Below are 26,401 nucleotides of genomic sequence, written 5' to 3'. Positions count from 1 at the left end.
GAAAGGTTCTATTCTGAGTTGTAATGGTCTTCACAATTGGTTTTCACCCATGTTTGCACAGTAACTAGGGACTGGACTGATGTAGTAAAGGGGAGGGGAGTTTCTTGTTACATAATCCTGTCTTGAACCTATTTTATTTATCCCTTCCACTGCGTGATCTTCCCTTAATCGAAGCACTTAGCTTCTAGAGTAAACCCTTTTCTTGTGTCTGTTCTGTACAGCGTGATCGTTGTTGAGAAAAGTTAGGATATGTTTGTGTGCATGGCTCTCTCTATTACGTTCTGGCGATTAAGTTGCATTCAGGTTGGTTAACAAGGTTTTCAGCCTTCAATTGTCCTGCTTAAAGGTTGATTATGCCACTTTGTAACTCATCTAAAACGTGAATTAAAGGGCGATTTATGACTTTCAGCGCTGAACAAACAGTTGCATGGAGTGTTCAGCTTTTTATTGTTTCATGTAAGTGGTCATAAAAGTGGTTGCTAGTGTGACCAAGAACAGTTGGATGCACACCTTGGAGCCTGCTGGGCTGTAGTATGGTGCCCTTTTCCGTGATGACCTGTAGGCACCACAAATAAAAACATTAATACTGCTGTTTGTACTGTGAGCGAGGGGGTCGCAGGATAAAAGGACGATGGATATTGAGAGCAGCTGCTTAAACTTTACCATTCATGGCTGACTTCTTCACCCTGGATCATGTCCTTAAAGTGACTCAAGCTGTTCCAGCGGCGGTTTTCTTCCCAGAACAAGAAGTGGCCATGAATGAGAGTGTCCACAGGGAGCTGTATTTGTATGTGCAGGCAGCCAGCCATGAAATGACAGGATGATACGCACTCTTTAAACTCTCTCCAGACACAGCAGGCATGGTGCATACTCTGCTCGGTGTGATACCACTTCTATTTCAGTCTTTCTTTTTCACTTTTCTTTTCAACCTTTTTCCTTTTTTCCTCACAGAGTTTCAGCTTTCATGAACTAATGTGGCAATATGGGAAGAACTCTAAAAGCTTCCCACACGGCCTTTTTAATAAAGTGTCAGAGAGTTAACCATCGGGATAACTTGTAAAACTATGGCAATGATTTTTTGAATTCTCACTTGAGGTCCTCGTTAAAGCAACACCCGAGAGGTGATGTTTTTTATAGCTAAATAAAAAGAGTTTGTTTTTCTCGAGCCTTTTGGCTGGACCAAAACAATAAAAGAGTCAGCAAAGCATCATGGGTCCAGAATATTTACCCTGGGCGAACTTCTGTCCTCTCTCTTCCGCAGATGTAGGGTCAGTTGAGGGTCTGGCGTACCACCGGGGTTGGGACACTCTCTACTGGACGAGTTACACAACCTCAACAATCACTCGCCACACGGTGGACCAGAGCCGCACTGTGGCCTATAACCGCGACACGGTGGTCACCATGTCTGGAGAAGACCACCCCAGAGCTTTTGTGCTGGACGAGTGTCAGGAGTGAGTCACTGATGGTTGTGTTTAGCTCAGGTCCCACTTCCAAAACTCAGTTCAGTCAACCTTAACCTCTGTACATCATTGTGTGTGTCCTTCCCACTACAGTCTCATGTTCTGGACCAACTGGAATGAGCAGGCTCCCAGCATCATGAGGGCTTCTCTGAATGGAGCCAATGTGCTTATAATCATCGGCAACGACATCAGAACTCCCAACGGCCTGGCTATCGATCACCGCGCTGAAAAACTCTACTTCTCTGATGCCACGCTGGACAAGATCGAACGCTGCGAATATGACGGGAGCAGCCGTTATGTAAGGCTCTGAATAGAAGCTGCGTCAAAGTGTTGACTTAGACTTCAGCGTTCTGTGAAATGATGCCTTTATCTTTCTGCTTCAGGTCCTGTTGAAGAATGAGCCTGTGCATCCGTTTGGCCTGGCTGTGTATGGAGACTACATCTTCTGGACCGACTGGGTGAGGAGGGCCGTCCTCAGAGCGGACAAATACACGGGAGGAGACATGAAGGTGCTGCGTGCTGACATCCCTCAGCAGCCGATGGGCATTGTTGCTGTGGCTAACGACACCAACAGCTGTAAGTGTTATTCACTGAAGTCTCTGTAGAGTTTGTTGTGTTTGTTAGCCAGACTCGTGGCACTAAGGATAGCCATTTTGTTCTGTCCAGCACTATAGTTCAGACTGAAGTACCTCAACAAGTATTGCATGGGTTGCGCTTAAATTTGGCACAGACATGTCCTGCCCTGGATTAACTGTAATGTTGGCATTTAGCCCCACAAAGCTGCTAGCATGGCTGTAATAGTTCGTCTTGTTATGTTGTAAATTATGAAAGAGTACAAAAATGTCCATGCTAAGTAGTTGATCTTCTTTGTCAGTGTGTCAGAGTTAAGTGACTTCATATATTTCTGTCAATCATTAAACATGCAGAGGAGAGATGTCTATGAGTAAATCACACCTGACTTTACTAACCTTAAAACCCTCCTGTGTTGTGTGTTCTTTAGGTGAGTTCTCTCCTTGCCGAATAAATAACGGAGGGTGCCAGGACCTGTGTCTTCCCACATCCGATGGGCGCGTCAACTGCAGTTGCCGTGGTGACAGACAACTCCTTGAAGACAACACCTGCTCTTGTAAGAGAGAAACTCTTCAATCAATAAAGGATATAAGTTAACAAAGCCTCCTCTTGGTGAATATGTTGATGAATTCCAAATGTTCTTCTTCACCAGCGCTGAACATGTCATGTGGAAGTGTGGATGACTTTGAGTGCGGCAACGGCGACTGTATCAACTACAGCCTGACCTGTGACGGCATGGCCCACTGCAAGGACAAATCTGATGAGAAGCAGTCCTACTGTGGTGAGTGAGGGCTATTAGTTAGTGAGCAATGAGCTGCCAAAGGTCATCAATCATATTTCATCATTTGCAGATAATTAGTTATGGGCAATTTTTAAAGCAGTTTTGGATGAGTGCACAAATACAACAAATTATTATTCCTGAGGAGTGTGAGGGCTTATGTGTGACTATAGAATAGCTGAGTGAAAAATGACTACAGGGGAATAAAGAAATGTTGTGCTTGGCAGAATTTTAGGATTTAGTTTCATTTATTCAATAGTGAATTTGTAGATTGGCCCATATTTAGACTTCAGCTAACTCTAACCAACTGCTGTTTCTACACAGCCAATCGACTTTGCAAGAAAGGCTACAGACGCTGCATGAACGGCCGCTGTATCGGCCACCAGTTCTGGTGTGATGGCACGGATGACTGCGGTGACCACTCAGACGAGCTCCCCTGCAACAGTAAGTTACACCGTTAGCCTGCTATCAGTGCTGCAGGTTTTAGATTTTTTCTATGATGCCAGTTTCTCATTTACTTGTTCACCTCTTGAGATGCTTTGTGATAGGGCCGCTGTATATAAGTACTAGCAATGTTGACTAATGAGAAGGAGGTTGTGTTTGCTTGTGAAGATGCACTTGCTCCCCATTTGTGAAAACTCTCGTGCTTCCTGCAGTCACGCTGTGCAAACCAGGAGAGTTCCAGTGCAAAGACGGAAGCTGTATCTCCAACTACAGCCGCTGTGACCAGGTGGTCAACTGTGAGGATGCTGGTGATGAAATGAACTGCCGTAAGTAAAGTACTCTAATGATTGGGAGAAATAGTTAAAGGGGAAAACTGGCTCTTTTCTGTGCTTTGAAAAGAATGGGATTCACCTGGGGAAATTACTATTATCCTTAGAACCAACCGATTGCTCCCGTTTCTTCCGCCTGGGAGTGAAAGGAGCCTCCTTCCAGAGCTGCGAGAAGACTACTCTGTGTTATCTGTCCTCATGGGTTTGTGACGGCAACAACGATTGTGGAGACTTTTCAGATGAGAGAAATTGCCCAGGTTTGATGCTCTGTTTCCTTTGTAAAATGCTTCCAGCTTTTCATTTATTGTCAAATGTTCCACAAAATGTTTTTTTTTCCTGTTGGCTTGCAGATAAAAGGAAGCTTAAATGTCCGGTGAACTTCTTTGCTTGTCCAAGTGGTCGCTGCATTCCTATGAGCTGGACCTGTGATAAGGAGAACGACTGTGAGAACGGAGCAGATGAGACACACTGTGGTCAGTCGGCTACGAAGCTGTCCTCTAATACCCTTGTTTTAGAAAACACAAAGCATGCCAGAAAAAGCAGACTGTTTTTCTTTGGTTTCACCCTGCACATGGAAAAACATGACTTACGGTTACAGTAAATTAAATAATGTGTCCAAAAAGCTGAGTCCTCTTTGCCATTCCTTGCAGACAAATTTTGTACATCCACCCAATTTGAATGTGGAAACCACCGCTGCATTTCCAGCCACTGGGTGTGTGACGGCTCTGATGACTGTGGTGATGGCTCTGATGAGGACCAGAAATGCAGTAAGTGACATATTACTTTCTTTCACTAATGTAAAAGCGCTTTTTCCCACGCCCAGCCGAGGCATTTGAATGCATTTGATGTTATGTCATCATCTAACTTTCCTATAATGTTCTCACAGAATCAAAGACCTGCAGTCCTGAGGCTTTCCAGTGTCCTGGCTCACACATGTGCGTCCCTCAACGATGGAAGTGCGATGGAGACAAGGACTGTCCTGATGGAGCTGATGAGAGTGTCAAGGCTGGCTGCAGTGAGTGGGACAAGATTACATAATAACTCCATGGAAATTCTGTCGTCTTTGTGTCGTGATTGGACAAAAAGACTCACTCCAAGTTCCATGTCCATTAACCACAGTGTGTTTTTCTTTTCCACTCCTAGTGTACACCAACAGCACTTGTGATGAGAATGAGTTCATGTGCCAGAACAGGCAGTGTATCCCCAAGCACTTTGTGTGTGATCATGACATCGACTGCTCCGACGGCTCGGACGAATCCCCTGAATGTGGTGAGTGTGTTTAAATCGTAAAAAAGCAGACCGTGAGAGAAAATGTTCTGTGATTTTTTTTTCTTGGATTGTTCTGTCAGCGGAGGTTGAGGTTAATAACACACATACTCTTGTTCTGGTGTAGAGTACCCGACATGTGGTCCAGATGAGTTCCGCTGTGCCAACGGCCGCTGCCTCAACCAGAAGAAGTGGGAGTGTGACGGAGAGTTTGACTGCCAGGATCGCTCTGATGAGGCTCCCAAGAACCCACGCTGCACCGACTCAGGTGGGGATTATAATCACCATTTTTCCTCTATAACTGTTATTTCCCCTCGTACATTTTAAGTATGAGTCATATTTTATTCAGAACAGGCTGTCCTGTCTAAAAAATGACACTAATGCAAAATGGCATTTGTTTATGATTTCAGAGAGGATTTGCAATGAGTCAGCCTTCATGTGCCGTAACGGGAAGTGTCTGAATGAGACTCTGCTGTGTGACCGTAACGATGACTGCGGCGACGGCTCGGATGAACTCAACTGCTTCATCAACGAGTGTCTCAACAGTAAGCTGAGCGGCTGCTCGCAGCTCTGCGATGACCTCAAGATTGGCTTCAAGGTAAGCCATCTAATTTGGGCGTTTTACTACTTTTGTCAGCATTTTACAAGAACAACTAAAAGAAATCAAACTGCTTCATAAATTCACAATAATAGGCCAAGAAATTAGACATGTAATAGGAACAAAGTTACCTCACAGACACATGGGGTGCATGCAGAGTTATGGAGGATTTGTGTTTGCTCTTTTTCTTCAAAGTAGGAGGCCAGTTTTAGAACAGCATGAACTCCGTGTGAACTCTCGTGTTTGTGGTTTTGAGGCTGAGGTCGGAGCTTCATTTAAAAATGATAAGGAACAATTTGCACACCAAAAGAATTCTCGATGAGCTGGTGGGGGTGTTGAGGGTATTGCAGATTTAGTCAGTGTTTGTTGAACGTTCGCATTCAGATTGTGTATAACGTCACTGTCGCTGATTCGCCCGGTTGTGTGATTTTCTTTGTGCCTTTATCGGCTTAGTATACTGAAAATATGGACGGGTAACACTGTGCGCTGGAGTTCTTTCAAAACACATCTGCTTAGGAGAAAGGAGAGTTCAATTTGATTTCCACTTGTAATTAATAAATGTTTTATTTACCATGAAATGTGAGAAGATAATGTTCATGCCACTTATTGTAGAAGCACATTGGGTGTCAGCTTATCTTTTACCCACTCGCTCTGTTGTAATACAATTAGATTCAAAGCTATTTATGCAGCTTTGATTTGACAGCAGCAACTGGATTTCATGACAGAGTTGAGATATTATTACAACTTGATGCAAGAATTGAGCAAATATTACACTTTTGCTGAGAGAAGAAAAGCATCACATGTGACAGTGGTTTTGTGACAGGCGATGGCAGATTGATCCACACTCAGAAGTGTCAGTGGCTGTGAGCTGTGAGATTTTTGACACATCTCATGTGCTCTTGGCCCCTTCAGTGCAGGTGTCACCCTGGTTTCCAGCTCAAGCGGGATGGGAAGACGTGTGTGGACATAGACGAGTGCACAACCACCTACCCCTGCTCTCAGCGCTGCATCAACACACACGGCAGCTTCCACTGTCTCTGCGTGGATGGCTTTGAACTCAGCCCCAATGACCCCACCATCTGCAAGTCCACATCGGGTAACGCATGCTTGTGTGTAATTTGCATTTTGCTGTTTGCTCTTGCCAATTCAAACCTGAGGCATATGTTCTCTGTCTGCGCTGTGTTTGCAGAAGAGGAGCCCTACCTGATCTTTGCCAACCGGTACTACCTGAGAAAACTCAACCTGGATGGTTCCAACTACACTCTTATCAAACAGGTGAGACACGCTACTTCTACAGTTTGACCAGCTGCAACTCAAAAAGTTTAAATTCTCTCTGTTAACACCTGTTAATAATGCATCTGTTTCAGGGTCTGAATAATGCTGTGGCATTGGACTTCCACTATGCAGAGCAGATGATCTACTGGACAGATGTGACCACTCAGGGCAGCATGATCCGACGCATGCATATGAATGGAAGCAACATGGAGGTCAGTGAGGATATCTTGGTGGAAATCTGAGCTATAGTGATACTTAAAACCAGTGGATACTAGCATCCTCAGCCTAGTACGGAACCCCTTGGAGACAAATGAGGAAAGAAATTCTTGTTGTACATTTTCTAAGCCTGATCTAAATAGATTTCTCTACCACATTTTAAGGTTTAAAAGCTGGTGATTTTTTTGTAGCATTATCTTTTTATACAAATTTGTATCTGACCTGCAGGTTTTGCACCGGACCTCCCTGAGTAACCCAGATGGCTTGGCTGTGGATTGGGTTGGCGGCAACTTGTACTGGTGTGACAAAGGCCGAGACACCATCGAGGTGTCAAAACTCAACGGGGCATACCGGACCGTGCTGGTCAACAGTGGCCTGAGGGAACCTCGTGCTGTGGCTGTGGATGTGCGCTATGGGTAAGAAACATAGCTTATATTATCAAAACACTGTCAACTGGATATTCTGAGCTTTATTTGTAGTTGAAGATTAATTTTATTAAGATTATCTCCAGTGTAGCTGTAACACTATCCTTTTTCCTCACTGGTTAGGTATCTGTACTGGTCTGACTGGGGCGACAGCCCTCACATTGGTCGAATTGGGATGGACGGCACCAACAGAAGTGTTATTGTGGAGGATAAGATCACATGGCCTAATGGACTCACTCTGGACTTCATTAATGATCGTATATACTGGGCCGACGCCAGGGAGGACTATATCGAGTTTGCCAGCCTGGATGGCACCAACAGACACACAGGTATACGATCATGACATAAGCACACACAGAGAGCGTTTTTTAACCACTTTGAGTTACTTGGCCAATAGGATCACACTTTGCCACCGGATTTTTGACAGTCTGGTACTCTGACAATGTACTTCCTTGATGTTTTCTTGAATCTTAAATTGAGGTTTGCTTGATGTTTAAACATAAGTTATTATGCAGAAAGAGGAAGGAGACTGTCAAATGCCACGCACTGGTCACAGAGTGAGAAGATCGGGGCACCAGTTTTCATGCTGTCATTTATTTGGACCTTTAAGTAAAACTAAAAGGCATTTGAAAAGCTTTAACTGTTTTTTGTCTTGTCCACTTAACAAAGGAAACTATTATAAACTATTACTATTATATAAAAAATCATAATGGTATTGAAACAAGGACATGCAGAGGCTTCATCTTAATCAGATAAAGTTTAGCTGGGGCTACATGTCGTACAGTGATAGGCTAATGGGCTTGTGAACTGTCTGAACGAGTTTCCTCTCAACATGCATACGTACACTTGTTTGGGATCCACTGAAGCAGAAGCAGCCAGGTCAGATTTGAGTCCGCTGCACTGGAGTCCAGAAACCCTGAATAGAAGAGATTGTTCGGACTAGCGAGGCCTCAAGCGTGTATGACGTCTGCATAGCACTCAGTTGTTCAGCACACTCGCTACAATAGTTGATATTGTCAGCCAACCAGGCGTGCAGAGGAATTCTGGAGCGCAGCGGGCGTTTGTATTGAAATTGTTCTCATTCGCTGAACTCTGCTCAACACATAGAGAACTGTGGCATCCCATCATCCCGAGCATTAAGAATGTACATCATGTAAAATTGTGGGTGTATGGAATTGTTTACAGTATTACCAAATCATGTGTTAGAGAGAAGTTTCAACAGAAACACAACACTGATGTATGTTTTTTTAATAGAGCATCTGAAGCTCTTTACAAGTATGGTGGTGTAAGTGCATGAATGATGTGTCAAGGTAGTTATTCACCCATCAAACACACACAATAAATACATCAGAGTGGCCTTGAGTGTGTTTGCAGAGCAAGACTCGGTCTGTTTGTTTCCAGATAAGTATTTTCCAAAGGGAGCTTCATGCTAATCTAACTTAAATGTTGTAAAACTACAACCGTCACTTCATAACAACTAGTTGTTTAAAGCACCTCTCTTGTTACAATCCATACATGTTCACCTTATAAGGAGATGGTTTGAGCTTTATGTACGTTCTCCCGCGTGTGCGGATCCATGCATGTGTGATGTATTCGAATTGTTTGTTTTACAACAGAAATGAATGGTGTGTTTCCATAACGCAGCAGCCTCAATCACTCGGGGCAAACACATGAAATGAGGTATATGTAAGCAGAAAAGGTGCAATTAGTGTGTAAAGCTTAATGAGGCGTAGAGCCCCATTACATAACACGCAGATATAGTGGAGCCACTGTAGCTGTGCACCCCACCCTGCCTCTGTTTTACACAAACAGTGCAAGACTGTCCTGCAAGTTTCTCTTTGTTATAAACCTCTGTAGCACACTTCTCTATTTGTATGAAAATAGGATCACAATGAGAACCCTTTAGTGCTACATATTTACTGGATCTGACCACTCTGATTGTTGCTTTGCAGTTCTCAGCCAGGACATCCCCCACATATTTGCTATGACTTTGTTTGAGGAGTACATCTATTGGACCGACTGGGAGACAAAGTCCATCAACAGAGCTCATAAGAGTCTGGGTACCAACAAGACCACGCTGATCAGCACCCTGCATCGACCCATGGACGTCCACATTTACCATCCCTATCGCCAGCCCGAGGGTAAGAGGCACACTGTTGTAGGAAGCGTGCGGTGATAGATGAGTAAAGGTTTGGGACTTTGATCCAAGGACATTCACTGTGTATATATTCAGTTCTTTATACACTATGGCTAAAGTGATGGCTGTGTAAGGGAAGACGATTCTTGGACACATTATATTTGTATTTCTGGGGGGGCTGTGTTCAGTCGGGGCACAAAAACAGGGGAAACAGACACTCAAAACAAACAGAACCTTGGCCTTAAACTGAAAAACACATCCGTGTCTTTTCCAGTGCTCAACCACCCGTGCCAGACGAACAACGGCGGCTGCAGTAACCTCTGCCTCCTCTCTCCTGGAGGCGGCTACAAGTGTGCCTGTCCCACTAACTTCTACCTGGCCAATGATCAGCGCACCTGCATGTCTAACTGCACAGCCAGCCAGGTAAGGAGGAAGTGCAAACACCAATGTCGATGCAAATATGAGTGTTGATAAGTGGATTTTTTTATATCTCCATGTCTCGCTGTGTATTGTTTGATTAACTCCTTGGGCCTGTTGATTACTCATTGACAGCTGGCTGGCTGCCTGCTGCTACTGTAGCCTGCTCCTGCTTTGTCAACAGCATTGAAGGAGAGCTCTTGTGATATGACATATCAATATTTTGATTCATTCTTTCTGATGTAGTTTGTGTGCAAGAACGACAAATGCATTCCTTTCTGGTGGAAATGTGACACTGAGGACGATTGCGGTGACCGGTCGGATGAGCCAGCAGACTGCCGTAAGCGTTGACAACAGCGTGTAATATTTCTGTTACGTAGTTTTACATAAACTGTGTTCCTGAAAATTGAATTTTTTTTCTATGACAGCTGAGTTCAAATGCAGGCCAGGGCAGTTTCAGTGCAGCACAGGCATCTGCACCAACCCTGCCTACATCTGTGACGGTGACAACGACTGCCAGGACAACTCAGACGAGGCCAACTGCGGTATGTCTACCTTTTTTGATATACAATGTTCCTGCATCTAATTATCTTTAATAATCTGCATCCTGTTTTATTGTCCTGTAATGCTGCCATCACCACTTTATTGTTAATCACTTAATGCAACTGTTTGCACTGCAGATATTCACGTGTGCCTGCCCAGCCAGTTCAAATGTTCCCACCCGAGTCGCTGCATCCCGGGCATCTTCCGCTGCAACGGTCAGGACAACTGCGGGGAGGGAGAGGATGAGAAGGACTGTCGTGAGTAGAAGCTTCTTTCTTTCATTTGTACTTTGAGTTAAATGACATGTAATACAGTTTCCACTCTGATAGTAATATCTATAAATCTTCCCTTCTGCAGCTGAGGTCACGTGTGCCCCCACCCAGTTCCAGTGTGCCATCACCAAGCGCTGCATACCTCGCGTCTGGGTGTGCGACCGCGACAATGACTGCGTGGACGGATCTGACGAACCCGCCAACTGCAGTAAGATTCCCGTTAAATTTCGCATTTTTTATATTTGAGAAATCTCTCTGACCAGCGATTGAACTAACCCCTGAATATTTCCCTCTCCAGCTCAGATGACTTGCGGTGTAGACGAGTTCCGCTGTAAAGACTCAGGACGCTGCATCCCTGCTCGCTGGAAGTGTGACGGCGAGGACGACTGTGGCGATGCGTCTGACGAACCAAAAGAGGAGTGTGGTAAGAATATATCCTCTTTGTTGAGTCAAGATGTTTCCAAACTGTGTTGTAACAATTCAGTTTTTCTATTTCATGTTATTGACAGTGACATTTTCTGTGATTTAAATAGCTGAGAGGACGTGTGAGCCGTACCAGTTCAGATGTAAGAACAACCGCTGTGTGCCGGGCCGCTGGCAGTGCGACTACGACAACGACTGTGGGGACAACTCGGATGAAGACAAGTGCAGTATGTGTCTCTTTCAGCCTGGAGACAAAACTGTCAACATCTGTTAACTCATCTTGTTTCACTTACTCACATCTCCTCACCTTGTCCAACTGTAGCATCCTCACGTTTCATCTTTAACTTGTGCATACTAGCTAACATGTTAGCGCTAACATCCATTAACTCTCATATCTGATGCATCTCATGTCATCTGATGTTTGTTTCATTTCATACTGTCCCATTGGCGTGAGCCAGAGGTAAGTTACTCCACCTTCATCACCTATGTGCCGTTTCTGCTTCTCTACTTAAATGCTTCTGTCGACTGTGATCCCTGCCCACCTGTGAGAGTCTGCAGGCTGAAGTCTGAAAAGATACATTTTGCACTGACTTTATTTTTAATGCTTATTTTCATAATTGCCAAAAATGTTGCGCATGGAAAAATACATAAAACAATCAATTAGAAATGCATTAAAACCTACTGAGCTGCTTTCATTCCTTCACATCACCTCCTGCAGTGTTTTCTGTTGTAGTTGTATCAATCTTTGCCCCGTGTTTTGTACTGAAGGATAAAATAGACATAGCTCAGTGTTAATGGGGTTTTAACTGACATGAACCTCCTGTCTTCTTCCTCTGCAGTGCCTCGACAGTGCTCAGAAAGCGAGTTTGCCTGCACCAACGGACGCTGTATTGCTGGGAGGTGGAAGTGCGATGGAGACCATGACTGTGCTGATGGATCAGATGAGGTGCAGAAACTTAATGTTTGAGTGTCCTTTAAAGCTCCTGTGAGGAAAGTTCAGTTTGTGTTGAATTTGGAACCCCCTGTGGACAAAGCCGTACCTCTTATCTCTTTGCTGATTTTGTCCTGTATATACATAGAGGAGCAATTCTCCCCTGGAAAAAGCCACTGTCAGTCAAAGCTGGTGTTCTCTGTCTTGGTTTCTCTCATTCTACATTCCTACAACACCCAGCGTGCATTGTGCCCCTCCCTCTGAAAGGAACAGCCCAGCGAGAGACACTGGAGTGGTCCGCTGGAGAAGCACATAGCGTCCTCCAAAGGCACAGAGCGAAATTGCATTTTTTATTCTACCATAATGGCATTAGCTCCCCATAATAGCATGATAGGACTGAGGTTGAAAATTGGCGAACTGGCCCTTTAAGTGGTGGTTTTTAATCCTATCCTGCTTACTCCTATGCATCACTCACTTTAAATTTCTGCCCTGGAAAATGTAAACAAAGGCAGCGTGCAGTTAATCGCTTCCTCTGACACCTACACCCCGCCAGCAGATTCAGGCATTAAAAAATAACTATATAGAAATAATCAATCTTGTCTCTGATGGTCTGGTTTGCTTTTGTAGGTCAAATAGAGTCATCAGAATTAATTTCAGTCTGTTTCATAACCAGTGAACAACTCCTCACAAGAGCTTTAAATTATACATATAAGTTATAAACTGTAGGTGTTTGGTTTGTGAGTGAGAAGCTGATCCTCTGCTGCCTGCGGGCTCTGATGTTTCTTCAGCATGGCTGTGATCTGAAGTGTGACAACGACCAGTTCCAGTGTAAGAATGGACACTGTATCCCCATCCGCTGGCGATGCGATGCCGACCCTGACTGCATGGACGGCAGCGATGAAGAGAACTGTGGCAGTGCAGGTGAGCTTATATTGGAGTTCTGATGTCAGTAGGTATTATTCTGTTTGTTTTAAACCATCTATGCCAATACAAAAAAAGATGAGCTGACACTATAATAGGAAAGAAATATGTGACCGTGAAGGGTCTCACATTTGGCCGCAGATTAGCATAAAAAGTGTGTTTTTCATGCCAGTTGTTAAAATCTCTTCCTGCTGTTCAGCTGGACGGCACTGCCCTCTGGATGAGTTCCAGTGTAACAACACGCTGTGTAAACCCCTCGCCTGGAAGTGTGACGGGGAGGACGACTGTGGAGACAACTCCGATGAGAATCCTGAGGAGTGCAGTGAGTGCAGCCACGTCACTCACTACACGTATTGAATGTCTGTCAGTCTTTTGTTCTGACCTGTTTTTTTTCTTCTTTGTCCCCTTTTGTTTTCTTTCTCTGCACGCCTCGCAGGGAGGTTTCAGTGTCCTCCTACCAGAGCTTTCCGCTGCCAAAACGACCGCGTGTGTCTGCAAGTTTCAAAGAGGTGTGATGGTGTCAACCACTGCGGCGACAACTCGGATGAGCTGAACTGCCGTAAGTTGAGGAGTCGCTCAAAGTGCTGTGAAATCCCCTCTTTCCTGAAATCAGACTGAGGAGGTTGACCTGTGTGTGTGTGTGTGTGTGTATGTGTGTGTGTGTGTGTGGTGTTATGTGTCTACAGAGGCCCCTCCAGCTGTTCCCTCATGTGAGAAGGATGAGTTCCTGTGTGCCAACGGCAGATGTATCAGCTCCACTCTGCGCTGTAACTTCTTTAACGACTGTGAGGACTTTGGCTCTGATGAGATCAACTGCAAGACAGGTGCCTCATGTCATACTAATTGTTTCATTGCAGCTAAGTAGCACAGAAGCATCATCAAGCAGAATCACTTACATTTTGAATTTACTGACTCATATTTGTCATGTGCAGACACCAAACTAAACGACTGCAGGAGTAACAGGACTCAGTGTGGTGACGGAGACGAGGCTCACTGTGTCACCAACGGCACAGACTCCTTCTGCTCTTGCAAACCAGGCTTCCAGAAGACAGTATACCGCACCTGTGGAGGTATACACGCACTAAACACTGCACCTTATAAGACAATTTGTTACCACACTAGACAAGGGGCTAGGCTGTTACATGTTTTCCTTTGGCTCTCTGTTTCAGATAAAAATGAGTGTCTGCAGTTTGGCGTGTGCTCACACATCTGTAACAACACCAAAGGCTCCTACAAATGCAGCTGCTACAAGTACTTCACCAGGATCAACGATACTTGCAAGGCTGACAGTGAGCACCGAAACTGCACAAACCCTCACAACAATTGTTGATTTAATCTAAAAGGCCGTCCTCCTGACTGTACTTTTGTTTCCGCCCAGGCATGAACAGCAGTCGACAGATTCTCTACATAGCAGACGACAATGAAATCCGCAGCCTGGACCCTGGCATGCCAAACTGGCGCTATGAGCAGACCTTCCAGGGCGATGCCAGCGTGCGTATCGATGCGATGGACCTGCACGTCAAGACCAACCGCATCTTCTGGACCAACTGGCACACAGGCCGCATCTCCTCCTATGAGCTCCCAGGACAGTCCACGTCACCACCGTCCAACTCTCACCGCAACCGACGGCAGAGTGAGGGCAGGATCACCAACCTGCAGGTAAGGCTGGTTAAATACAACAACTCATACCGCTACAAACAAACTACAAGAGATAAAACATCCTGTAAATGCTTTTCTGCTTGTATCCAGATCAAAGAGCTGAAGATGCCTCGTGGAATAGCTGTGGACTGGGTGGCTGGAAACCTGTACTGGACCGACTCTGGTCGAGATGTCATTGAAGTGGCTCAGATGTCAGGCCAGCATTGCAAGACCCTCATCTCTGGCATGATAGACGAGCCGTACGCCATCGTAGTGGATCCACAGAGAGGGTAAGAGAAAGAGAGCGCTGAGCTTGATCTTTTTCTACCTTTTTCCTGCTGTTAGTTTTTGTTTTAATTGTGTCATCCACTTCTGTTATTCCCATCAGTACCATGTACTGGGCAGACTGGGGGAACCACCCTAAAATTGAAACCGCTTCCATGGACGGCACTCTGAGGCAAACTCTAGTTCATGAGAACATCCAGTGGCCCACAGGTCAGTACTGCACCGGAGAGGAACGCTACTTCCTGCTGCACGTTCACAGTGAGAAAACTAAAGGTTTGTATGTTATTCTGTCCCTTTAGGTTTGGCTGTGGACTACTTCAACGAGCGTCTCTACTGGGCGGATGCTAAACTCTCAGTGATTGGCAGCGTTCGTCTGGATGGCTCTGATCCTGTCATCGCTGTCTCCGGCATCAAAAACAGTTGAGTTCTTTCTCTGCTCAAACAAAACAAATATAAATCTGACATTTTTCTCTTTTAACCAATTTCTTTTCTTCTTCTTCTTCCCGCAGACCTTCTCCATCCATTCGGTATAGATATCTTTGAGGACTACATATATGGGGTCACATATATCAATAACATTGTCTTCCGGGTTAACAAGTACGGCAAGGGTCCCATGGAGAATCTCACCACAGGCATCAACCATGCTACTGACATCGTCCTCTACCACCGTTACAGGCAGCCAGAGAGTGAGTGTCGGTTTCTTGAGTAGTCCAGAGATTTCTTCCACATATAAACTTACATCCTGAAAGACAAAGATGGAAATGAAAGTTTACATCAATGTCTTGTCTCTCTCTGCACCAGTGACTAACCCATGTGACAGGAAGAAGTGTGAGTGGCTGTGTCTACTCAGCCCCAGCGGACCGGTGTGTACCTGCCCCAACAACTACGTGGCCGACAACGGCACATGCGCCGAGAGACCGAGCCCGACACAGTCCCCGTTCTGTAAGTCTGCACATGCAGGACGTTGATGCACACCAACAGATAGCTAACACATGAGCAATAACCATATGCCTACTTTTAATTTATCACACCCCTGTGTGGTTTTCATTTGGGAAGCCTACATTCAGATACTTCTTACAATCTGTTGGTTTATCGTGGAATTCCCTCTCCACAGCTCCCCCCTCAGGGCCCTGCGAAATTCAGTGTCAGAACGGCGGGAGCTGCTTCCTCAACGCCCGTCAGGTGGCCAAGTGTCGCTGCCAGCCTAGCTACACCGGAGAGAGATGTGAGATCAATCTGTGCAGGGACTACTGCAAGAACGGAGGCATATGCACGGCTTCTCCTACAGGTAAGAGCACAATCACTACCATGTTGTACACAACTACTGTGCCCAGACTTTCCAGGCCCAGGTTAGGTAAGAAGTAATTTAGTTATTTTAAAGTCAATTTGATTTCATAAGAGCAGAGATATAACTAGGTCTCAGTTTTGTATATTTCTGTAGAGTTTTATAAGTGAAATATACAAGTTTGATGAGAAATGATGATGATTCCTTTCCAACAAGTCATTTGGGCCTTTGATGGCAGCCGAGCAAAGATATTTTATTTGCTTTAAAAGCTGTTCGTACAATTTCCACCCAACCTTTTGATGCCTGTGAAAGCTCTCTGGAGTATTCATTAGTAACACGATTGCAAGCCAAAAGCAGCAAGAGCAATAAGCAAAATATCCCAGCTCTCAGTCCATGCTAGTTATTTATTGTGTAATGTATAAAACTGAGGAAATTTCTAGTATCAGAAAAACAAAAACTGGGCAAAAACGTCTACATCCTGTAAAAGATTTGACTTGTCAAGAGCTGCTGACACTTAGTTGTATTCTTTGTTGTCTTGGAACTCATTATTCATATCTTACCTGTGTCCTAGGTGCTCCCACCTGCCGATGTCCAAAGGGCTTCACAGGGCCAAACTGTAACCGCCAAACTTGTCAAGACTACTGCCAGAACGGAGGCAACTGCTCGGTCAACGTGGGCAACCAGCCGACCTGCAGCTGCCCTGCAGAGTATAAGGGAGACCAGTGCCAGTACAGTAAGTGGCACTACTGATAGATGTTTCTGCATTGTCTTTGAGGAGTTTTAATGTGCTGTAAAATGTGGTGACGGTTCTTTGCACCTCTCACGTCTCCCTTCTCGTTCTCAGGTGAATGTGAAGGTTACTGTGTCAACGGTGGAACCTGCCTACAAACGTCCAACGGCACCAAACTCTGCCAGTGCTCCTCTTTGTACATCGGACACCAGTGTGAGCTTGATAAATGTCAGTTCTGCGGAACGGGCAAGTGTTTGACGTCGCCAGTGAGCAAGGTTTCCTGCATGTAAGTACGCTGTGGAACGTGGAGTATTTAATTTGGACAGCTTATTAAAAAGCCTGCATAGGCCAGACATCAATATATGCATGTTAAAGACCTTACAGATTTCACTAAGTGCTAAGTACATGGCTAAAAAGGACACATTTTTGATCGACATAATGAATGTCTAATCCATGTGTGTGCATGCATTTTTATGTGTGTGTGTGTAGCTGTCCCAACGGTCAGATCCAACCCAGCTGCTACACCTGTTTGGACTACTGCGCTAATGGACAATGTTCAGTGGACACTCGCACACTGCTGCCTCAGTGCAAGTAAGATACAACACCCACCCCATCCTCACTGCGACTTATCACCCACATTAACAAAACACACAGAGTATAAACATATCTTTAAACATATATTTTCCAAACTATATATTTCACATAAAAAATCTATTTTCTCCCCAACCACAGTAAAAAAAACAAGATTATTAGACATGTTAAAGGGCCAGTTTGGCGATTTTCAACCTCAGTCCTATCATGCTATTACGGGGAGCTAATGACATTGTGGTGGGAAAAAATGCAATGTCGCTCTGTGCCTTTGGAGGAAGCTATCCGCTTCTCCAATGGGCCCTGGGAAACCTCCGTCAGACTACGTAAAACGCATCATCTGGTGGAGGCCAGGGAGCTTACTAAACTACACTCAATCTAGGACGCCCGCCTTTGATGTCATGTCTCGTTCAAAATCGTCAGGTTTCAAATGTAGACTGCAGACCTGAAGATTTTTTAGACGATCCACCGGTATATTCTCATCGTATTTCGGATTCTGTACCGCTCTGAGCCATTGCCTGCTGCGAAAACGGTAGTATTTCAGAGGGAGGGATGCAGTGCACGCTGGGTGTTGTAGGAATGTAGAATGGGCGAAACCACAAGCTGTTTGCACAACTTTCTCCACAGCTATGGCGCCAATTCAATTCTCTGCCATCATTACGACCTGCAGCACGGTTGTTGTATTAGCTCATTTAATTATTAACGTATCATAGTATAAAGTGACGTGTGCATTCAAAGATGCTCTGTAACCGTGCGAGAGCTCGCGAGACAGCCACGGTAGTGCTGATTTTTTTCACATCTAATATTCATTTTAATAACCAAATATCCAATTTCAATTATATATTCAAATTTAGAATATTCATTGACAGTCCTTGTCGCAGCAGATTTACAATTTTTAAGCAGATGTTGAACCTGAAGAAAATAGAATCTAAAACTTGGGAGTCTTGAGTTGATTTAGTTTTTCCCTGCAGGGATGTTGTAGTATCAGATCAGGAAGGAGCGTGTGGCCTTGGTTAAGGACTGTCAAATTCTACTTTCTCATGGCTGCTCTGAGCAGAAACAACACTGTTAAACGTCCTTCATGACGGCGCAAAGGAACTATCAAATCAGGGAATTCACATGCACCCAGAAACACAACCTCTGTAACCGTGTCATTGTGTGTCCAGGTGTCCCGTGGGGTGGAAAGGATACAGATGTGAAGTTGCAGACGAGTCTGTGGATTCGTCTGCTTCCAGTGGAAGTAAGTTGCACAGTTCAGAGAGTCCTGTTCAAAAAACATGCACTTTGCTCCTATTTACTCTCATTATTTGCTCTGTCACAGGTACTGCCCCAATCGTCATCCCAGTGCTTCTGCTGCTGTTACTGGCACTGCTGGTGGTCGGTGCCATCTTGTGGTACAAGCGGAGAATGCGCGGGTGAGTCTTCGTTTCAGAGTCTTCAGACACAAACTCCCATTTGTCATCTGTTCCTCACACCTTTACTATCTAGCTTCTCTTTCTTATACCTTTTGATAACCATGTATTTCCTCTCCCAGGTCTCAATGGCTGGGCAAATCTCGCTCTCAGTCCTCGCGGTAACTTCATAGGGTTACATAATTCACCTGTCCACACATTTACCGCCCCCTCCCTTCCCTTGTATCCAGTCAGATTGGACATGATTACTGTCAATCCATTTGTCCAATCTGTTGCTCGGTGTAGAAATCTGTCCGTCCTTGCCTGCCATGTCCTGTTTACCTCGAAGGGGGTTTCTCACCCAGCAACACAGGGACCTCTTGACTATTACCTGAAGTAGCTTTGCTGTTGATGCACAAACAACTGAACTGTTACATCCTTCTTGCATCTCCATACCTCCCCTTGTTTACATGTGTAGATGTGAGGATATATATAATAAATTCTACAGCTGTGCATCTAAGAAAACAAAGTCCAGCATTCAGACATGCTGCAGTGTATTCTCTGTGTTTAATCAAATGGCCTTTTGTCAAAAGCTCATTTGACTACCTTTAATAAATGTTGTCTTGATTGCTTGGACTGTATGTTGCTGGTACTGCAGAAGCACCTGTTCTTTTATATCCGCTGTTTAATGAATGTTTTCTCCCAGTAACAGTTCATACACTTTGATAAATGATGGTTCTAATCTGTTGCTTGGATGGTTAATCAGTGAGTTTATCTTTGTCTCTCTGCAGTGCAAAGGGCTTCCAGCACCACCGAATGACAAACGGAGCCATGAATGTAGAGATCGGGAACCCTGCCTACAAGATCTACGAAGGAGACCCTGACGATGACGCCGGCGAGCTCCTGGATTCAGACTTTGCTTTGGACCCCGACAAGGTGACACAGCTAAAAGCACTCTTATGTAAAAGGTTAAAAGTTGGGACCCTATAACCCCTTATCAAATCCCCACATTTCTGGTGACCCTGCAGCCAACTAGGTGGACTGGCCAGTCTGGTATTTGCCAAATAGCCAATTATCTAAGCCTGGTTCAGATGAAAACTGGTCTGAGAAGTCTTTAACTCATAAAAAGTAAGAGGGATATTGTTTTAAGAAGGATGTAGTTAATGCTTTGACCCTAGTTTGTACTGGGATGGTCGCAGCCAATCTATATATAGATGAACAACATGTCTCCATCTACCCTCATCGTACGAAATTGATGCTACAACCGGCCCTGTGACGGGCGCTGCCATCTTGCGATAGTGATGCCATTTGGAGCTAGAGCTGCGCAGTACAGAACGGCGGGTGAAGCCGGCGTAGCCACTTCTGCTAACCAAAACACACACTTAAATTACTGTAAAAAACAGCAAAGATCCTGCATTTCAGTGTATTTAACAGCGGAACAGCTTCTTGTGGTGGTCTGAGGTTAACGTTCACAGATATGTAAACTTCAATGACTGTAGTGATTGTTTAAGTTACATTTCCTCTCGCCGTTCCTCCTCTACTCTGCTAATCAGGAACAGATCGGCTGCAGGAGCCGGATTTGTCAACAGAGCTGTCAATCATCCTTTTGACATTAATAAACTTGTCAGAAAAATGAACACTTGGATGTAAATCAGCAGGGTAGTAACTAACTATAATATCGGAAACCATGTCTGAGAAAACTTTATTTGTCGTGTATTTTGATTTTATGGTTTGACTCATGTCCCACCTGATAACATGGAAGAGGCAGGCTTTATGAGCTATACTGCAGCCAGTCAGCAGGGGGCGCTTGAAAAGTTTTGGCTTCACTTTTGGGGAGCTGTCACGTCGTCCATCTTTTTATGCAGTCTATAGACAGAAAGATGGAGGTGGAGGACTTTTTGAGGCCTTGTCAGGAGCTGCTTAGTGTTCAAGAGAAATTAATTGGTCACTAGATTTCATGAAACAAAGAACTGGAGTAGAAAGACACACTATATTACAAATCCAACATACAGGACTTCAAAAAAATAAAATAAACATGCTTGCAAGGGTTTTAGTCATGAGAAGGGAAATGTTTTTCATGTCATTGTTGTAAACTGTCCCTTTAAAGCACCAAACGCAGCTTTTACATTTTAAGAATCTCCCCCAGTGTTGCCCTTTGAGTCACCGTGTAATTTTCTCTGCCCTGCAGCCCACCAACTTCACCAACCCTGTGTATGCCACCCTGTACATGGGCGCCCACAACAGCCGCAACTCTCTGGCCAGCACAGATGAAAAGAAGGAGCTCCTCTCCCAGGGCGACGAGGACATGAGCGACCCGCTGGCGTAGAGCTCGGCATGGATTGAACTCTGCCAACATTGCCCTGCCTAACCAGTGCTGAGCCGAACGAGCTCTCTCATCTTATGCCTTTACCAACTGAAAAGAAAAGCAACAACGACAAAAAAAGCGAGAACACTGTATAAAATGTATAAAATGAAGGACTACTTTTTTAAGTGATTGCAGTATTATATTTTGTTCTTTGACAAAAAAGATCCTGGTGACGCAAAAGGAACCATTTTATAGACATTTATTCAGTTCTTCTTTTTAATTTCGCTCACCTCCTCCTCCTCCTCACAAGTCTCCCTCCCCCTCTCACGCATATAGCCACTACCTCTGTGCAAATGTAAAAGATAGAGATACGAATGGCAGTGGAACAATTTTCATTTTTTATTTTTGTATGAATTGTATAGGGGAAAAAACAGAATATTGTTCCATCCTAGAAAAAGTTGCCAAGCCTTTGTTGTTCATGAAAGAGAGGAGGAGTGTCAGTGCTCACGATGAATGCTTCCTGGATGCTGGTTCGGTTTCAGATTGTGTGTAAATGTACGTTTGCTGAAGAGACCGAGAGAGAAAAATGGGAGTTTTTATACTGCACATGTACTCGTGGAGGACTCCGCGTCGCAGACTGTGTGTTCTGTCGTCTCGAACTACATGCAAGTGATTGTCTTTTACCTCCTTGCACAGACTAAAGTTATATATTTGCATATATAAACCTATTAACAAAGTGTCTTGAGAATATACCCAGGAATACAAACATCAGTAACAAATAGCAGTCTGTACTTTTTAACAGTTTTTTTAAGTCATTGTATAATTGACATCTGTGTCAGCAATGAATGAATAAATGGCAGTGTGTGCGTGCGCTGGATGGAGATGATTGTACTAAAGTCCACATTCCAGGAGGAAAAGTCTGGGATGGATATCCGTGGCCTTGGTTTTAGCCTGCTGCAGGACACTTTGGATATGAGCCGGTTGGTGCTCTGAAACTGTTCTGGAAAGTTTTATTTAGAGAGTGACGGCAAGCTTCTGTGAATTTCCAGTCATCACTAAAAAGTACTGGGACGAATAATTAGCTAAAAGTGTCGCGTTTAGCTTTTGTTCCTCGTCGTTTGATTGTAAATGTACTTTCAGGAAAGGCCAGGGAGACCGTGTGATGGTACGTACTTCTGTTGGAGATTGAGTTTTATTTTCTGTTTTATTTTTTTTTAATCATATGTAATTACATTGACATGTAATTTGCTCATTTCTACGTTGCGTTCCCAGGAAGGGGACGGATCAGCTTCCTGATAAGCATTCCTTTGTTATTCCTCGCTGCTAACGCTCACCATCTGTCTATCAAACTGGTTTTAAGTCTTAAAGTGTTGCTCACCACGCTGCTTTTAACAGAGCTCATCGGCTGCATCACTCTGCATGGTGCTCACACACACACACACACACGCATCCTAGAGGAAACTCTCTGCCCCTCACTTCTTAACAGTATTCATCCCTCTTTTTTTTTTACATCATGCTCTGTTAGATTTTCACCAAACCATGTAAATTAGAATAATCATTTTTTTAAGTTGGAGATTTTTTTTGGTGGCAAAAGTGGTTCTGATTGTTTTGTTATGATTCTATTTCTTTTTGATATAAGAAATTAAATGGATTTTTATAGTAGAAATGTGCGGTGGCTCTGTCGGTCATTTGGAGAGGTGGAGAGGATACGAAACGCATCAGGAGTTTCATGTCCGTAAACGTCTGTTAAGTCACTATCACCGAATGATGTAACATAGTGGTGATTGAGCCTATGGCTCACTGATGAAAGCATTTGCATTTGCAGCATTCCAGACTGGGTGTCTGGTGCGACTCTGCGGGAAAATATCACAAGAAGCGCCCAGTTAGTGACGCGATTACCATCACCCAGCAGTGATTGGTCTGCCAGAGAGGGTAGTCGGAGCTAAGCGGCTGCTTTTCCGGTCTCTGCAAGTGTTGCGAGTAAACCAGGGGTGCCCGATCCTGCTCCTGGAGAGCTACCTTCCTGCATGTTTTAGGTTTCTCCGTGCTCCACACCTGATTCGAATGTTTTGCTCATTATCAATCCCCTGAGAAGCTTCAGTTGATAACGAGCAGATCATTCAAATCAGCTGTGTTCAAGTACAGAGAAACCTAAAAAATGCAGGAAGGTAGCTCTCCAGGAGCAGGATTGGGCACCCCTGGAGTAAACAGTAATCCACTATGGCTGAACAAACAAAGAAAAGATCGATGACTACAGATACAACTTCAAAAATAAGTGAAAATCCAAAGAAAAAGAAAACGCTCATATGAAGGCAAACATTCTAAAAAGGAAAGCGACCGTCAGCCAGGAAAATCAAGAGTTACAGTAGGAGCCAACCGTGAACTTCACACATGCGACACTGTCTGGGAAGTGTGCTCCTGCAATAACGCTTATCGCCATAGGTGCTGCCAAAGAAAACAAAACTGAAATCTTCGAGATTACAACTTTAAGTATCCTTTAAAAAAGTTAGAAAATAAAACATGTAGCAATCACTGGTTTTGAAAGTTGCATCACCAGCCTTTGTTTTCACTTTCACACTGAGCTGTAATGACTTCAGTCTTTAGTCTTACAGTTACATAATTCATCTTATTTATTAAACAGGAAGTGTCATTCTTCAGTCAAAAGACAAAATCATGGATAATTTCTTCCAAAAAGTAAATTTCTTGATTTGAATGTACATTAATATAAATGTCCCATTAAAGAATAGTGTCTCATACAATGTTAAGCCAAATGAAGTAGTGTAAAGATGTATCGCTCCCTTTGTGCCAATGTAAGCTTCAACAGCTGTTAGGAGAAAACGCATCATCTCTATTAGAAAAAAGAGAGAAGCTCAAAACATAAGACCTCATGAAGAGGAAACATCCTTCATCTGTAGCAGGTTAATGTCACGTTGGCCCTCAAACAGCAGTCCATGTGGAATCTTCTTCATACATTTGTCACTTCCTGAGTGTCACTTTAGAGTGACAGAAAGTGTCGTCAAGGCATATAACATTAAGTTTGAACAAGGCACTGCGAAATGTCCTTTGGTTTGATCTTAGGAGGTAAATAAGAGAAATCCTAAAATCCTTATCTCCCTCACCGTCTGTGTGTTGTATCAACCTCTTGCATATTGTTGTCGGTATTAAGGCTAATGTTAAAGTACAAGGAGATAAAAAATACAATCTTTGACAAATGAAAGTTGGAAAATAATCAAATTATGGCTGACTCACGAGAAATAACACTGTTTACACAGAAAAAAGGCACTTTTTAAGCAAAACATGAGACATTCCAGATATTTTGGTTTGGCTAGCTTCTCCAAAAAACGAACCATTGAATTGTCTTTCCTTCCAGATTCATGCGAAATCTTGATTGAATGTGTCGACTCAAAGTTAGGAAAAGGTCCACAAATGTCTCATTATGATATCGAAGCTTCTCTGTTATGAGGCGGAGAGATTTGCAAAGTGTCTTCACGGAAACGTTCCAGCAGCAGAGTTGGCATCTTCCCTTGGCTGCCTCCGAGTCTGAGTCCTGCTACCACTTCGTAATCTGAGGAAATTAAGAGTCCTGGGAATAAGATCCACATGTTGGCAGGCACCCCGCTCTTCTTGCTCTCTGGGCTTCAACTCGCCTCACCTGTTGTGTAGTCGTCCTCTGATTGGTCCACCTCCCAGAGCTGGGAAAGTCTTGTGTGTGCGGTGAGACAGGAGAAACCCACTGTGCTTTCATTATGATGTCTGCTCACTTAAAGTGGCTGTAAAGGGCCTCCATAAATAAATAAATTACCCAGCTAACACAAGGGCTCTGTCCCGTCCCTTTTTTTTCAGTCTTTGTGATCTGCAGCCTCAGGGTGGAGACAGACCGTGGCGACACAGGGAGGAAGGTTTTAATGGGGGGAGGGGGAGTTTATAAGTGACGAATAAGTGGTTTAGGGTCTCTTCCAACCGCTCCGGATCAACGCGTCAGCTCGCAGGAAAGGCTGGTTTCGGAGATCTGTGAGTAGGCATGGAGACAGGGGGAGGACACACATGTTAGAGGACTCAGAGGTAAATCAGCGCACGAGTCTGTACTGACTAAACTTCTTTTTAGAGCGCTTTACAACCATGAATGTAGAGAACATACACCTAGTTGCCAGTTTATGAAGTACACCTGATAAACTGGTGTGTTTCTATTATTTTGTCCACCCTATTTATATTAATAATGGTGGGCTGAATAACAGAAACACAGCTGTTTGTAATGCAGTTCAACAGGGCCTCAAACTGTCTGGTTAGCCGGTTGTATCTACGCAACTGGCAACTGTGTGTATATTGTTGTATTTTTCAGCCAAACATTTTTTAATCTGCTTCAGTTAAACTTTGTTAACTTTGTATTAGAACAACATGAGCAATGCAGACTTAACATAGTCTAACACATTCCCATAACCTTGTATTTTCACTGATACACAAAACAGAGAAATTCAAGGCTTTGGGAATGTAGCAACGGCAACTTTATAACATCAGTTCTGCAGCAGACATTATTGTTACAGATACAGTACATGGGTCAACAAGCTCTTTGTCACTGAAGTCAAAGAAAACCTCTCACGTCTGTAAACAAATTGTATTCATGTTTATGTGATTGATTGTGTGTGTCTTTCTACAAGAGCCTGTTGACCAAAGAGCTGTTCAGCACACCGCAGATGACAGTTAGCAAAGACAACACATGGCGGACGTTGTTGACAGGTGAGAGGTAAATGAACGCTGGACAACATGCAACACATAATGGGAGGGGGTGAGGAGGATGATGGTGATGATGAACTGATTAAGGATGTTCGGAAAATAACACAGCGGAATCTAAATTTGTGCAGTCGACAACATATTTGTGCAACCAAGATGTAAAGAGGAAGGATGTTAATTTAGAGATAATGAATTTAACCAGAGTTACTTCAAATGTAAATCTGCATTTTAACTAAATATAAAATTGTGTACAGAAACTTCTGTACAAGAAATAAAGTTAAAGGTGGGTATTATGCTAATTTCTAGCTTTATATTTCTCTCTGTGATACCTGTCGGTTAGCTTAGCATAATTTACAGTTAAAACAACTCCTGATTTTTCTCCCTCTGGTGCTCTGTGCAGGCCCTCATACAACCTCTGCCTGAGATGACTCAGTCAGTCACTCAGT

At 44.0% G+C, this 26,401-nt stretch overlaps 2 protein-coding genes across 4 annotated transcripts in view; one reads left to right on the top strand and one right to left on the bottom strand.

Moving 5' to 3' along the window:
• Positions 1 to 22,896, top strand: part of LOC138589241 (low-density lipoprotein receptor-related protein 1-like) — an 82,417-nt gene extending 59,521 nt beyond the window's left edge. Inside the window, exons 42-89 of the mRNA XM_069659440.1 lie at positions 1,262 to 1,451; positions 1,554 to 1,758; positions 1,844 to 2,036; positions 2,461 to 2,586; positions 2,683 to 2,811; positions 3,133 to 3,252; positions 3,465 to 3,578; positions 3,689 to 3,838; positions 3,932 to 4,054; positions 4,232 to 4,348; positions 4,468 to 4,596; positions 4,725 to 4,850; positions 4,975 to 5,115; positions 5,258 to 5,445; positions 6,358 to 6,541; positions 6,635 to 6,720; positions 6,813 to 6,932; positions 7,165 to 7,352; positions 7,485 to 7,690; positions 9,314 to 9,502; positions 9,773 to 9,921; positions 10,162 to 10,255; positions 10,344 to 10,460; positions 10,596 to 10,715; positions 10,816 to 10,938; positions 11,029 to 11,154; positions 11,264 to 11,380; positions 11,993 to 12,099; positions 12,873 to 13,005; positions 13,205 to 13,327; positions 13,442 to 13,564; positions 13,692 to 13,829; positions 13,938 to 14,075; positions 14,175 to 14,294; positions 14,384 to 14,664; positions 14,755 to 14,933; positions 15,032 to 15,138; positions 15,228 to 15,347; positions 15,438 to 15,614; positions 15,730 to 15,870; positions 16,043 to 16,216; positions 16,785 to 16,946; positions 17,058 to 17,229; positions 17,433 to 17,534; positions 18,698 to 18,771; positions 18,853 to 18,946; positions 19,714 to 19,858; positions 21,111 to 22,896. Coding sequence (XP_069515541.1) covers positions 1,262 to 1,451; positions 1,554 to 1,758; positions 1,844 to 2,036; positions 2,461 to 2,586; positions 2,683 to 2,811; positions 3,133 to 3,252; positions 3,465 to 3,578; positions 3,689 to 3,838; positions 3,932 to 4,054; positions 4,232 to 4,348; positions 4,468 to 4,596; positions 4,725 to 4,850; positions 4,975 to 5,115; positions 5,258 to 5,445; positions 6,358 to 6,541; positions 6,635 to 6,720; positions 6,813 to 6,932; positions 7,165 to 7,352; positions 7,485 to 7,690; positions 9,314 to 9,502; positions 9,773 to 9,921; positions 10,162 to 10,255; positions 10,344 to 10,460; positions 10,596 to 10,715; positions 10,816 to 10,938; positions 11,029 to 11,154; positions 11,264 to 11,380; positions 11,993 to 12,099; positions 12,873 to 13,005; positions 13,205 to 13,327; positions 13,442 to 13,564; positions 13,692 to 13,829; positions 13,938 to 14,075; positions 14,175 to 14,294; positions 14,384 to 14,664; positions 14,755 to 14,933; positions 15,032 to 15,138; positions 15,228 to 15,347; positions 15,438 to 15,614; positions 15,730 to 15,870; positions 16,043 to 16,216; positions 16,785 to 16,946; positions 17,058 to 17,229; positions 17,433 to 17,534; positions 18,698 to 18,771; positions 18,853 to 18,946; positions 19,714 to 19,858; positions 21,111 to 21,248 — 6,818 coding nt within the window. The 3' untranslated portion in view covers positions 21,249 to 22,896. The remainder of the gene's footprint in view (positions 1 to 1,261; positions 1,452 to 1,553; positions 1,759 to 1,843; positions 2,037 to 2,460; positions 2,587 to 2,682; positions 2,812 to 3,132; positions 3,253 to 3,464; positions 3,579 to 3,688; positions 3,839 to 3,931; positions 4,055 to 4,231; positions 4,349 to 4,467; positions 4,597 to 4,724; positions 4,851 to 4,974; positions 5,116 to 5,257; positions 5,446 to 6,357; positions 6,542 to 6,634; positions 6,721 to 6,812; positions 6,933 to 7,164; positions 7,353 to 7,484; positions 7,691 to 9,313; positions 9,503 to 9,772; positions 9,922 to 10,161; positions 10,256 to 10,343; positions 10,461 to 10,595; positions 10,716 to 10,815; positions 10,939 to 11,028; positions 11,155 to 11,263; positions 11,381 to 11,992; positions 12,100 to 12,872; positions 13,006 to 13,204; positions 13,328 to 13,441; positions 13,565 to 13,691; positions 13,830 to 13,937; positions 14,076 to 14,174; positions 14,295 to 14,383; positions 14,665 to 14,754; positions 14,934 to 15,031; positions 15,139 to 15,227; positions 15,348 to 15,437; positions 15,615 to 15,729; positions 15,871 to 16,042; positions 16,217 to 16,784; positions 16,947 to 17,057; positions 17,230 to 17,432; positions 17,535 to 18,697; positions 18,772 to 18,852; positions 18,947 to 19,713; positions 19,859 to 21,110) is intronic.
• Positions 22,897 to 23,791: 895 nt separating this feature from the next.
• fmnl3 (formin-like 3) overlaps positions 23,792 to 26,401 on the bottom strand; it is a 32,237-nt gene continuing 29,627 nt past the window's right edge. For 2 of the 3 annotated variants that reach the window (XM_069659435.1, XM_069659437.1), the window contains one exon: positions 25,150 to 25,236. Coding sequence is in view for 1 of the 3 variants with exons in the window: in XM_069659436.1 (XP_069515537.1) it covers positions 25,172 to 25,236 (65 nt within the window). In the remaining 2 variants the exon portion in view is untranslated. Of the gene's footprint in view, positions 25,237 to 26,401 lie in introns of all 3 variants that reach the window. The other variant, XM_069659436.1, reaches the window with a different exon arrangement.

This window comes from Semicossyphus pulcher, unplaced genomic scaffold (genome assembly GCF_022749685.1).
Source record: "Semicossyphus pulcher isolate SPU_LCO1_2020_fin unplaced genomic scaffold, fSemPul1.0.p SCAF_13, whole genome shotgun sequence".
Classification (NCBI taxonomy): Eukaryota; Metazoa; Chordata; class Actinopteri; order Labriformes; family Labridae; genus Semicossyphus; species Semicossyphus pulcher.
This window is presented reverse-complemented; position numbering and strand designations above follow the sequence as displayed.